The following is a 12477-nucleotide window of genomic DNA, read 5'->3' as shown; positions in this document are numbered from 1 at the left end:
TCTGTTAAGTCACAGGGATATAGAGCCTATTTATTTAAGCACATGTCTAGAAACTGCATAGTTCTTTAAGCTATACACCACATTCACACACTAAAAGAAGTGGGATTTAAGGCCCAGGAACAGGGAAAAAGTATTTCTTCTGAAGAGCCCTTGATTCAGCCAAGATGGGTTCCTGGTCCCTCCAAGGTAAAGCATTTGTCTCTTGCTGCTACTCACATTGTCCCTCTGGTCGAAGTCCACAGAGCTGGAGACGGAGGTGAGGCGCTCATAGCGGTCATGGTTGTCAGAATGCAGGGCAGAGGCTACGCTAAAATGACAAGTGGGAGGTGAGGGAGAAAGTTAGAAGATGCAAAGAGGCAGCCTGGCCAGGAACCAAGAGCACCCAGGAGACGAGAGGTTAATTCAGGTCAGTTTGCACCAGGTGAGATGGAGAGAGGAAAGATCAGAGGTAGCAGTAAACACAGAACCCTCCTCAGATGGCATGCTGAGCTTGGGAAAGCCCATGGGCTTAGCCATGCATGCTACTTGTTTGGTACCTTCTGAGAGGCACGTGTACTATATGGCAGTTCCTGCAAGGAGAGGCTGGCAGAGGCTGCAAAAAAGGAGAGATGAGGTCTGTATAGCACAGGGTTTAGACAGTGGAAAGGAAGCAAGAACTCGAGGCTGCCATAGCCCCTATGGCTCTGGCATGGCCAGAGAGGCACTGGCAGCTGCTTGTGTCCTGAAAGGCCTCACTCATCTTCAGGAACGGGGAGAAAGGAGTCTGGTGGGCTTCATCCTGCTACACCAGTCCTCCCCACCCTTAGTGTTTCAGTGCGGGAGGAAGAATGCAGCTGCCTAGAACCAGGCTCAGTACAACCTGCTTCCCAGCCTCAGCTAGAGCCTCCAGCCTGGAAATCCCTTGAGCAGGAGCAGAGCAGACAGCTAGCAGTGAATGTCTCCATGCTAAAGGACAGGAAAGCAAAAGGGGTGAATATCCCAGATCACTTTACTCCAGCCAGAGGCAGGAACCTAGATGAAGAACCTGCAGCAGAAGCATCCAAGGCCGATAACAGCCCCCACTACAAATAGAGGCAGAGGGCAGCTGGAAAAGAAGGCAAGAAAATGGTCCAGAGATCTAAATTAAATAGCACTTGCAAGATGACAACAGCAGGTTGGGATCTTGGAGGCACAAGAAGAGATATGACTGATTTGAAGGCTAGAAACAAAGGGAAAAAAACCAAATGAAAATACTGTCTCCCTGTAGTCAGTGCAGGCTCAAGGGAGGGTAAGATAAGCAAGAACACAAAGAAAGAGCTGCTGAGAGGCAAGTGCTAGAGAGGAGGTAGATGACGCTGTGGGAAGGAGAACAAGCAAAGAGCCTCATGAACGTTCTAAAGGAAAGTGGACGAGACATGCAGCCTCTCTCAGAGCAGAGCAGCACCTGCTGAGTCCCCAGTTCCTAGCTGGAAGTAACAGACAGGACAGGAGATTAGCTGAAGGTCAGGTGATTACAGCAGTGCAGATTAGATAGCAATGTGCAGACTTGTCGCTGAGCAGCCCAACCACCTGCTCTGCTGGAGAGACAGAGACAGCTTTGACCCAGCTCTCAGACCTTCAGTTCTTTATAATCACAGAGGCCTTGCAGCTGGGCAGAGCGAACAAGGGTGAATTTCTGCTGAGGGGAAAGTCCTGCCCTGAGGAGAGCCCAGCATGAGGACACCATGTGCTTTAGGCTTCTTGGTACTGAAAAAGTAGAGGGCAGAGCAAAAGCAGCACTGGAGAGCACAACAGGAGAGGAGTGTCAGGTTATRACATGACCAGGATAACTCGGTTCCATGCAGGGGAATGCATTGACAATCATCAGGATGACCTGAAGAGTTGAAAAGACAGAGGATGCAAAACCTTRCCAAAGATGAAAAGCTGAATAGAGAGCTCCAACAGCACCTCTGCCTGGATGGAGACTTTTTAAAGCAAAGCACTGACAACGCAAGTGGTGAAAACAAGATTGCCCCAAATAACAAGATTAAGGTGAGACCCTGCATGATGCAGATGTGGTGCAAGCCCTGCCAGGGAAGGAGGATGAGATCTGAGGCCTCGGCCTGAGACAGCTAGTCTCAGGCCAAGGGAATCAYAGGCTCCAAGAGGGCAGGCCAGGCATGCAGTGGAAAGGGCTTGCTGTGGTGTGAAGCTGGAGGTGGCTGAAAGGGTGGCAAGCCCCACAGGGCTCTGTGATCACTTCCCTCACACACAGAGGTGTGAGTAGGTTACAACYTCCCAGTGCACATTGAGTGTACACAGTCACCAGTTAGATTGTTGATGGCTACTGGAAGSTCTGACAAGTAACAGGACAAGGGCAATTGGTGGTGCTCATGAAAAGGGAATGTATCAGAGGAGGATGCCGTCTCCCACAGAGTGATGCTTTACATTCAAGGGCTGGAAGCACCAGGTGACATGAACCTACTCCTAAGCCACCACTTGTCACTGCACCCCCAGCAGAGAACAGCTGGGATGGGAATGTGTCATTAGCCTTGGAGGAGCACAGACATAAYGAGGCTTCCTCACTGAAATCCACAGGTTTTTGGAGGCTTCTGGCTACCAACACTGTCGCAGCTCACACGGTAGCTTTGCGGGTGATATGTGTSGTTATATGTGGAGCAGATTGCTCCCGCAAGCTCAGACAGAAAACAGGAGCAGGATGAAGTGCACCCCTGGAGAGAGACAAGCACTTGTGAGGATAAATGAAACCCCCCGGAAAAAATCATCAGAGCATSATGGCTCTGCTACCTCTGCCTTATTCCCCCCACAAGATTTTAGCAGTGGTAAGTTGCGAGACACACCTGAAGCAGGGCCAACCACTAGTGAAGCACTCAAGCATGAGCAAGAGGTCCCCTCTGTGCCATGTACCACAGCTAYCACCAGTTCCGTTTTCACAATTTCAACTGCTCTGCTCCTGAGGGCAAGGATCAGCTGCAAAAGCAGGCACATTCTTGTACCCCCTTAAGGCAGTATCAGGCCTCTACTTTGCGAGTGGTGAGGCTTTGCAAGTGAGAAAARCAGGCCGCAGCTTGCTGCCCTGGCCTCAGACACAGATCAGTGTGGTTGGAGCAACCAGGGCAGGCTGTGCACTGCCAGTCAATCAACCCCTCTGCAGCACAAAYCACCCAGCCAGTCAGCAAGGGATGGGCGATGGTCTTCTCTCAACCATAAATGCAGCAAGAAAGAGGTAAGAACAGGGAGGACAGTTCATGTCAGCTTTGTCACCAAGCCAAGGTGCCAAAAGATGGTTTCAGCAGCAGAGGCAAAAAGTTTCTTTGGCAGGGGAAGAGAGAAAATCAAAGGAGCTGCCTTGCTGGGTGTGGGTTTAGGTGGCAAGGGCCAAGACTTGCCCTGGTCCCAGTAGCCTCGTGGGGTAAAAAGGAAAGACATACAAATCTTGCCAGATCTTCTTTGTGCACCTGCCTACCCTTGCAGCTGGWGAGGGAACAGCCTTTGAGGGAAACTGGCACAAGACAGACCAGGCAAAGTAGCCTCCCCTTTATCTRGGCAACCTGAGTGTGCTGTGGGCTCAGGCAAGTAGGTTTTTTTTACTTCATCACAAGACAGGATAGCTGGACACAAGCAGATAAGAGCAGTGTATGTGATACAGTAACCTCTGCCCTAGTCAGGACTGAGAATTCCTTGGCACTGCTGCTCTCAAGAARTATTTAAGGGCTACCAGGGGAAAACCAGGGTGTGTTCAGCTGTGGTAGTRGATGACACAAAGGGGAGGGAAAGAAGAGCACAAATCCACTGAGAGGCACAAATCCATGCCCAAACTCCCAGACATTTCAATTAGTTCAGAAGCAAGACAGAAAGCTGCAAGAGAAAAGGAGAGAAAGGTTGTGAGCAAGAAAAAGAGAAGAAATGAGACCCTGAAAAAACAACATACTATTCCCGCTCCTCTCTTTCCGTCTCCCAGCGTCGGCGCCTGGGGGCACAGAAACAGAAAGGGAGAGGTTATAACCACAGGAGTAGGTGCTGAGTTCTCCTCTTTTGCAGGGAATCACAMATCCAACATGGCTCCACATCATCCTGAAGAGAAACTTGCCAATGGTCAGGCTGGAGAAGTGCTTCCTTCCGGAGCTCAGCAATGCCTCACRTCACAGCAATCTGGAACACCCACTGGTCCAGGGAGAGAGTGCTTTGCTGCCAGCTAAAGGGAAGCTGGCTTAATTAGCAAGATGACCTAGCTCTGTACCATGGACATTGCAGGGAATTCCTGAGTGACACCATCAGGTAGRAGAGACTACTGGGATGCCTGGATGCCATTTGAGCTCCCCTTCCACAACTCTCCTCCTCACCCAGACAACAAACACACATGCATCCCCTCCTTGAAATTCTCATTCCACCCTATGGATGAGCGAAGCAGCATGGGCTCTTCCCTGAGACCTCAGTCCTGTTGATCCACAGCCATGCTGTCCTGTTCCCGGTGCTTACCAGCCCTCCCTTTTCAAACAGCTGGCACCTTTCAGCTTACAGCCACCGCTCACACTCCCTTGCACCCAGGGTGCTTGAGCACTGCCTCTTGAGAAAGTCCAACCCTCTCTCTCCACTGAAGGCCAGAGCTGTGCAGTCCCAGTGGCTTCCAGCTAGCACAATCCAGATTGCTTAATCCTGTTGTCCCKCCCTCAGTGAGGTCTCCTATGGTTATTCCTTTCTCCTTGTTTCCCTTCCACTACCTCTGTACATCTGATTTCCCCTGCCAGACTAGGAAAGGATGGGCAGAAGAGCCACAGGGACACAGCTGCTTATCTAACTCTATCCAKGACCACTTGTCTAAACCAGAAGAATTCCTGGTTTGGTGCTGGAAGAAAACAACTCTTCCTCTTTCCAATGCTGTGCAGGGAGTGCTCCCTCTGCTGCGGAGCTGCCATCCCCAATGGGCCCTGACTTTTGCTGACAGACAATGTAACCCACAAATGCATTGGGCAGGAAGAATCCACACCCAGATGAATTCATCAGCACTTGGGATGTTGAGCTAAGCTCATGTCAGCACAGCAGTACCACACCTGGAAAWGCAGCATACTAATGTCAAGTGCTCTTAACAAGAACTGCATCYAACAGAGCCACAAAGACACCTTCAAAGACTTAACAAACCCTTTACTGTGGCAGCCCTCACCCATCCCGTGAAGGTTCATCTCCTCCCTCCATATTCTGTTCCTCTGTAAGGGCCCCTGCACATCTCTTCCATTGAAGGGACCATAAGCAATATGGAGCTAGCAGGGACCACTCTGAGTGTTGGGTGAAGGATGCTGCAACAAAAAGCTAGTAAGCGGCTATTTCTTCCTATTCCTGGAGCTCAGTGGATGCAAGTGGCACGTTTGCCTCTCCTCTCCAGCTGCTCAGGCACACAAAATGGGATTCATCCCTTCTGCCTCACAGCAAAGAAGGGCACTACTCAAATCTTATTCCCCTGCCRCTCTCCCATGCTTACCTGTCAGCATCAGTCACCAGGGCCAGGCGTCCGTAGTCCCAAGCAACTTTACGCAAAATTGAAAAGACAAACAACAATGCCTGGAAGAGACAAAAACAGAAGCTGTGAGAAAAGGSATTGTCCAACTCTGTCCTTGTCCTCTGCAGGCAGAGCCAAGGAACAAGGAGAATAGAAGGGGACAGAGTTGTCAGTTAACAGCACACTGAGACCACAAGTTCCCCAGGACTTTGAAATCAAACCATCTGGATAGCTGTGGGAGGCAGAGGTCCAGGATGCAACAYAGAGTAGCTAAGACAGCCCTACAGGATCAAAAAACCCTGAGGTTCCCTGAAATTATGGCTARATAATTTGTGGTCCCACAGCTTCTAAGGAGGAACATGCAAATCCACTGGGTGGGTAAAGCTGCAGACTTTGCAACATAAGTGGGCGTTTTGGGATGCAGGACTGACTTCACCTCACCCCCATTCCATCCTTATGCCTGCAACACCCTTCCATGGGGACTCAGTGTGGTGGTATTGGAGCTAAGTCAACAGTGGCTAAGCCCACAGTGTCTAGGAGACATGATCAGGGCCAGAGAGTCAGCCAGCAGCAAAATCAGGGATGGCATTTGGGGACCTCAACTCTAATTATCTGATCACTGTGCTCATTTCATGGTTAATTAGGGGAGAAGGTGTCAAAGCAACAGTAGGTAGACTTACGAGAAAGCACATAAAGTCAAGGGCGAGGACGGTGGGCACCCCACCAAAGGGCAGCCCCTGCAGCACAGTGCTGCGGATGCGTGCACTGTAGCAGTAGTCCTTGGTAGTGCTGTTGTTGTTGCATGTGGGACTTTTGCAGGGGGCCCCTACTGAGCCCAGGGTGGCAATGACGTAGGGAAGCATCTCTACAGCTTCATCGTCTTCCCTGGGAAAAGAAGAGAAAGAGCTGGTTAGATGTGTGCCAGATGAATGACAATGTAGCCCTGCTGAAGCTAGGGGCCAAGTTTGCCTGCCAGCTTGGGCTTCTCYGTGCTACAGGATTTTCCTGGAACTAGTGTCCAGGGACAAGGTCATCTAGAGAAGCCTGCTGAGTTCAGTGGTGACAGAAGAACCCATATGCTTCAGCATCTGTGGTCCCACCCTGCAGTCCCAGAGCTCCCTTCCTTGTGCGTCCACTCTCACACCACTTAGGTTCAGCTGTCTCACAGATTAYACAGTGTCTCGGCTCCCTGTCCTCAGCAGGGAAAGGATTTAGGTGCAGGAAAAACTGAAAGAGTGGCGTGGTGGGGTCATGAAGTCACATCTGGATGATAGAAACAAACTGCTATAGGACAGTTGCTGCATCATGATCCCACAATTTCCTCTGCCTGGCTGCATAAAGCCATTAGCTTTATTAGGCTGAATCATCACCCTCTGCTCACTGCGGGCCTTAGCCTCCAGCTCCCAGGGCACCCATTAGGGGCTGGTCACACCCCTGCTTGTTTTCTCTCTTTCCTCTGACTTGGATGTGTTTAGATGCAACCACACAGGGTAGAGAGAAGGCTTAGGCGCTACTATTTAGCTGGTCAAATATTTTATTAATTTCAGTGCCTCCCCAAACTGTTCCAAGACACACAGTGGCATGCAGGTCAGCATCAGTGTTTGGACATGGGGAGATACTCCTCCTGTGCAGAGCAGCCCCATAAAAACACAGAGAAGATTACGCAAGTGATGGATAAATGTGAATTGAGTATCTCAGAAAAGGACACAGTGACAGCAGAAACACAACCGCTTTTTGGAACAGGGGTGAGAAAATCCCATCAGCTGCAGAAGGAACAGTAATAACAGGAAGATCTATCCAGGCTTCTGATCCCTAAACCATTTCTCTTATCCAGCATCCACAAACCACCTAAATCCTTCACTACTACCATGAACCATGCAGAAAGCCTGACTAGCATGGTATCACTTCTGGKCAATGCCTGGGTTTTTTCCCCAGAAATGCCATCCCACTGGGCTGGGCAAAAGAGCCATCACTTGCCCAAAGGATGAGAAAGCTGCCACCACCACTGCCCTGTGCTGGCTTCAGCCTCTTGCCCCACCAGCCCTGCCCTTCAAGCTCTGCATTGTTTGGTGATATCAGCAGAGTGAGTGCAGGGCTCTTACCTCCAGCTCACGGGTGGGAATATCCTAGCAATCTCCTGCCAGGCTGCAGAGATTTATCAGCATCGCAGCACAACTCTAGCTGGATAATGACCACAAAACGATTTTGCGGTGACCYAGAGAGCTCTGTTCAAAGTGATCCTGCCAGCTCAGCTCCTACGGGTGCACAGCTGCAAACCAGCTGAAGCACTGATGCTTCAGGGCAGCCCGAGGAGCAAAAGCCTAGCTGGCTACAAGGCATTGATAGGGGCTCAGCCAAATTGGAAAAACCACAAAGCAGCCTGTTAAGAGATAATTCACAGGTACAGAGCTGGAGCAGGGCTGCCAAGAGCAGAACAAGGGAGCAGAAAAGGAGAAGAACAAGCCAAGCCATGAGATCACAGCTGGGAGCAAATCAGGAAGATAGGGAAGATAATTCATCCTGGACTCAGAAGATCTAGGGGAGTGATGGGAAAAAATAATGGGATGAGACTCAAAGGAATAYCACACACTTTGGAGCATGAATGGTTACATCCCTCTCTAAGCACAATCTAGATGAACTAAATGAGAAGAGAAATCTCTCAATCTTCTTTTTGGGAGCCTTGTAAACTTTTAGGTTGGAAATAGTATCTTGCAGCATAAGTTACAGATTTTGAGTAAAGACTACTCTAAGACCACAGCCTTGAGYTCTCCTTGCATAGTGAAAAAAGGCAAAGAAGAAATGCATTTGCTTTTTCCAGACCCACTAAGCTCACTACTAAGTGACCTCTCCTTCCCAGGACACAAGATGTCTTCCAGTTCTAACTCTCTCACACAACTCCAGCATATCTTTTCTTCTGATCTATGGAAAAGTGACCAGAACTGCATACAACATCCTGGGCAGGGATGGACCTTCACTACCAGAACAGCATCCTGGAGTCCTCAGCATCTCTCCTTACACTACTCTTCATGTGGCTGAGCACGATTTACTTCTCTCATGGCATCTTTTTATATTGAGGAAAAGCATCTCTGTAATCAGCCTGTAATCCCTCAGCCCTGAGTAGCCAAGGTAAATTAGAAGCCAGCCATGTCTCAGAGCAAATAATTCCTTCCAATACACCTGGCTGCATGCTCTCATCTTCTCACACTTCACTACACATGGTGTCACTTTGGAGTTGCTTCCTCTTGACAAATCTGAATGACTCCAGGGTACTAGCAGATTTTAGGTACCTTGATTCATATTATCTTTTCTGGGTCATTAATAGTGAAGGACCTTCTCTGTCTGYTCTCTTCATATTAAAATTGCTTGTTCAATCCTTTGCTTTGTTTGTGGAACCTCAGCCAGTTTTTGACCCAAATTCTACATCTCCTCCAGAAGACAGTTTTCTTAACAGTTTTCTGTGAGAAATTTCAGAGGTTTCCTGAACATCCCAGCAAGTTACAGAGTTTGCCAGATGCTACCTATTTCACCACAGTGCTGAAAGACTTGCAACAGATCAGGGAACTATGATTTTCTGCTGCAGACACCAAACTATTTACCTCATTTMTGCATGTTTTATAGTCCCGTTTTCCAGCTGTCTTTCTTAAAAGAAACGAGGCTCATATGGTCCCATTGCCCATGACCCTATCATAAACATTATTTATACAAACCATTACATGTTGAAGACAAATTTTGCAAGCCTATAGGTAATTTAAGGTATTTCAGAGAGCCAGGTCCCAGAGATATATTTTTTTCCCTGAAGCCTAGAGAATGGACTGGATATAAACCTTCCTAGCCTCTTTAGTAATCCAGCCAGAACACTGAGCAATGGAAAAGATGTGGCATATGCCCAAGGCTTACACTACCTTTTCATGAGCTGAGTCATGAGGCACAGAAGCAGTCCACACCATTCTTATGTAYGCAACCTCCCACCCAGCTAGTAAGCACAAGGGACTCCCCATAGAAACAGAGGTGCCTCAGGTGTGTGGGAAGCTGGGAAACGCTCACGGGAATGTTCAGAGCACTTGTGTCCTTCTATTTCTCCCAGCTGCAAGGAYATCTGGCAGCAGGTTAGAGGTGACCGGCCCTTTTATCACTTTAGGTCAGACCCACCAGGGTTGTTCTGGGGTTACAACACCAATTAGGCAACTAAGAAAAATACTTTGATAACAAACTCTGCAGTCTTGATCAATACTGTCTACCTAGTATCCTTCAAAAAAGGCCTTTTCCAGGAGTCTTCCAGCTGAGCAGGAGACTGGCTGGTTTTYCCAGGCACAGTGTAACCCATGGGCCTGGCAATACCTCTTTCCTTGAATTCAGTTTGCGCCTCAGTCTCAGATGCKCACTCCAGGGGACTCTGCCCCCATTCTCAGCCAGGCAGGGCACGCTCCAATGTGTCCTGTGCTGGAAGATGCAGGGCTGACCCTGGAGGCAGCTGATGCTGGGTCCCGAGTTTTAGGCAAAGCACAGGCAGGGAGGAAAGKGAGTGCTCGCAGCATGCACAGTCTTACGGTACAGCAGCACAGTTTTCAACTATGAAAGAAAGGAAACCCCTTCCAGCAGTGTGGGAGGGATAAGGAGATTTTTCTAGCAACAGCTGTCACCCCCCCAAAAATACACTAAAGGCAAAGGTGGTTTTGCAAAACTGTTTGGATGCCAGTGTCTCCCTCTAGGGAGGGACCCTGCATGTTTCCAGGACACAAAATGCTTTCCAGTTCTAACCACTCTCCCACACATCCCCAAAATATCCTCTCTTCTGATCCTACAGAATCTTATGCTGCCACYACAAGTAAAGGAGCCTCTGACTACACAAACTGTGCTGCACCAGAACATGGTTAAAGGTGCCTTTCCTGGCCCCTCTTTCCTCTTGAAGGCTGTAGGTCAGGACAAGCTTGGCTCAGCCTGGGCTGAGATGTTCATGCTATCAGCATGAGGGGTCCTGAGCATCAAGAACTGATTGAAACCAGCTCAAGGTATCAAAGCCCTTTCCTAATCATAAGCATGGCTTGTCACCACAGTGGGGCCAAAGAGGCAGTACGAGCAGGACATCAAACCACGCTCTATGCAAGCCCCAGAGAGTTCCCCTCCTGCGCTCTGCACAATTGAAGCCGACTTCCTCAAAAGAGCAAAGACAAAGTTGCCAAAAGACATTTTCAGCTCCTATTCTGCAGTATTAGACTTCATTCTCTATTAACAGTAAGAAGGAAGGAGAGGGGAAGCTTCTCCTGTCCACAAAGAAGCCTGTTCCCTGCCCTGCAGCATAGCCCCTACATTCCCAGCAGTCCCAGCATGTCCACACRGTCCCATGTTTCCACCAACACATGTCACAAGCATAGCCATGCAGCTTCCTGCCTTGAAGTCTCTAAAGCACATCCCACCACAGGTGCTGTAGCCCCAGCTTCTACCTGTTAAGCCCTGTGCAAAACAGGGAACTGCTGCTCTTGAGGGCTTAGTGGCCTCAGCAGGGCTGAGTAGGGCTTGTTCTCCTCTTCCTTGTCCTTGTCCCTGGCCTGCAGATAGCACCCAAATAAACACCCAAACAGCAGCCAAGCCTCCACTCTCCCATCCATCCATTGCAAAGACAAAGAAGGAAGAAGGCAGAATGAAGCCGGGAAGGCCAAGATTACATGCCTTGGTCCTTCACGGCTGTGATTCTGGCTGCAGGGTGTACATCAGGATGCCTATGGAGTCATCCCACARTCTGGGCAGAGGGTGACACTCAGCAGAGGTCTGAAGGGCTCTGGCAGGCAGGGGATTGGGTGGTGCCTGCTGAGGAGGCTGCTGGTCTCACACTGAACTCTGCTCCAGCACTGTCAGGCCAGGGCAGACAATGGAAACAGTGCTGCAGGTCTTCCCAAACAGAGCCTTTCTTGCACTTACCAGCTCACTCTGGAATCTTCTGCCCCTCACACTCAGCACTCACGTCCTCTGTCAAAATTCTGGCACCAGGGGGAAAGAAGGAAGAGGAAGCACTGTGATGGGACTCAGACAGGAGTGACGTGGGAGCTGGACAGCCGGCTAACCAGCAAGACAGATGCACTGACACGGGCAAGTGTCTGTGTTCTTCCAGTCACACCATTGATGTCAGACAGACATGAGGAGGTGACTGAGAAACGACTGCAGAAAAATATAAATCAGTAAAGCAGATGCCTGAGCTCACAGCCAGAACGACRTAAGCACTACAAGCTACGTTCATCTGTTTTCTCACCAGCAAATGTTAATAACTTCATCTGTAATTGTAACAGGGAGACTGTGCTCTGGTAGAGACACATTTGTTTATGGAAATGTGACAGTCTTACAGCAGGATGGGAGTGCAGAGACAGGCAACCGGAAATAAGCAGATCTGGGGCTATGCTGAGATTTCGAGATTAAAAATAAAGCAACCCAAACCTTGTTAAATCTCTGGGGCACGGCATTCAGGAAGGTGAGGTGTGCTTTGGTTCTTGGACTGAGACAGTGCTGTGGGCTTGGGCTGTACCTTTCAAACCTGCTTTTCTGGGGCCCCCTTGGTCTCCCACGTGTCATAGGTAACCCACACTGCAACCCCAGGGACCTGAGCCCAGAGATGCACCACTCTGAGCCTCTGCCTGCCAGAGGCAGTACAGGCCTGCCTGCACTAGGCAGCTGGGGACCCTCACGGAGCAGAAGGCTGAGGAAGCCTGAAACAGCCACCTAGGCTACCTGCACTTCAATAGCGAAGTCCAGCAGAGCTCTGAGCAAACTGCTTGCAGCCACARGCAGACCATAAGGAAGAACAGTCTGACTCTGGTAAACACGGAGGGAATAGCCTCAGGACAGAGGAGAAGGGAGCTTACAAGTTAGCTCAAAGCCTTTCCCAGAGAACAACAGTTAAGGGAAAATATTACCCTTGCTGCAGACATAGCAGGGGGAAAGCTGTCCTGCACCATGCCTCAGACCCAGCGTAGAGCTTTCAGGCAGCTGAGGGCTGGAGAAATGCTGACGTGCTG

General features: G+C 49.7%; 1 protein-coding gene across 3 annotated transcripts in view; it reads right to left on the bottom strand.

Annotated features, from left to right (window-relative positions):
* Positions 1 to 12477, bottom strand: part of TMEM63B (transmembrane protein 63B) — a 48373-nt gene that overhangs the window by 12537 nt on the left and 23359 nt on the right. For 2 of the 3 annotated variants that reach the window (XM_057370612.1, XM_057370603.1), the window contains exons 2-5: positions 6154 to 6358; positions 5456 to 5535; positions 3911 to 3949; positions 217 to 307 (exon numbers count right to left, since the gene is read on the bottom strand). In XM_057370612.1, the coding sequence (XP_057226595.1) occupies positions 217 to 307; positions 3911 to 3949; positions 5456 to 5535; positions 6154 to 6336 (393 nt within the window). In that variant the 5' untranslated portion in view covers positions 6337 to 6358. Of the gene's footprint in view, positions 1 to 216; positions 308 to 3910; positions 3950 to 5455; positions 5536 to 6153; positions 6359 to 12477 lie in introns of those variants that run through there. The other variant, XM_057370593.1, reaches the window with a different exon arrangement.

Source organism: Malurus melanocephalus, unplaced genomic scaffold (assembly GCF_030028575.1).
Source record: "Malurus melanocephalus ecotype Western Australia unplaced genomic scaffold, MMel_1.1 scaffold_5, whole genome shotgun sequence".
NCBI classification, from domain to species: domain Eukaryota; kingdom Metazoa; phylum Chordata; class Aves; order Passeriformes; family Maluridae; genus Malurus; species Malurus melanocephalus.
Note: the sequence above shows the minus strand (reverse complement) of the source record. Positions and strands in the feature narration are given on the sequence as shown.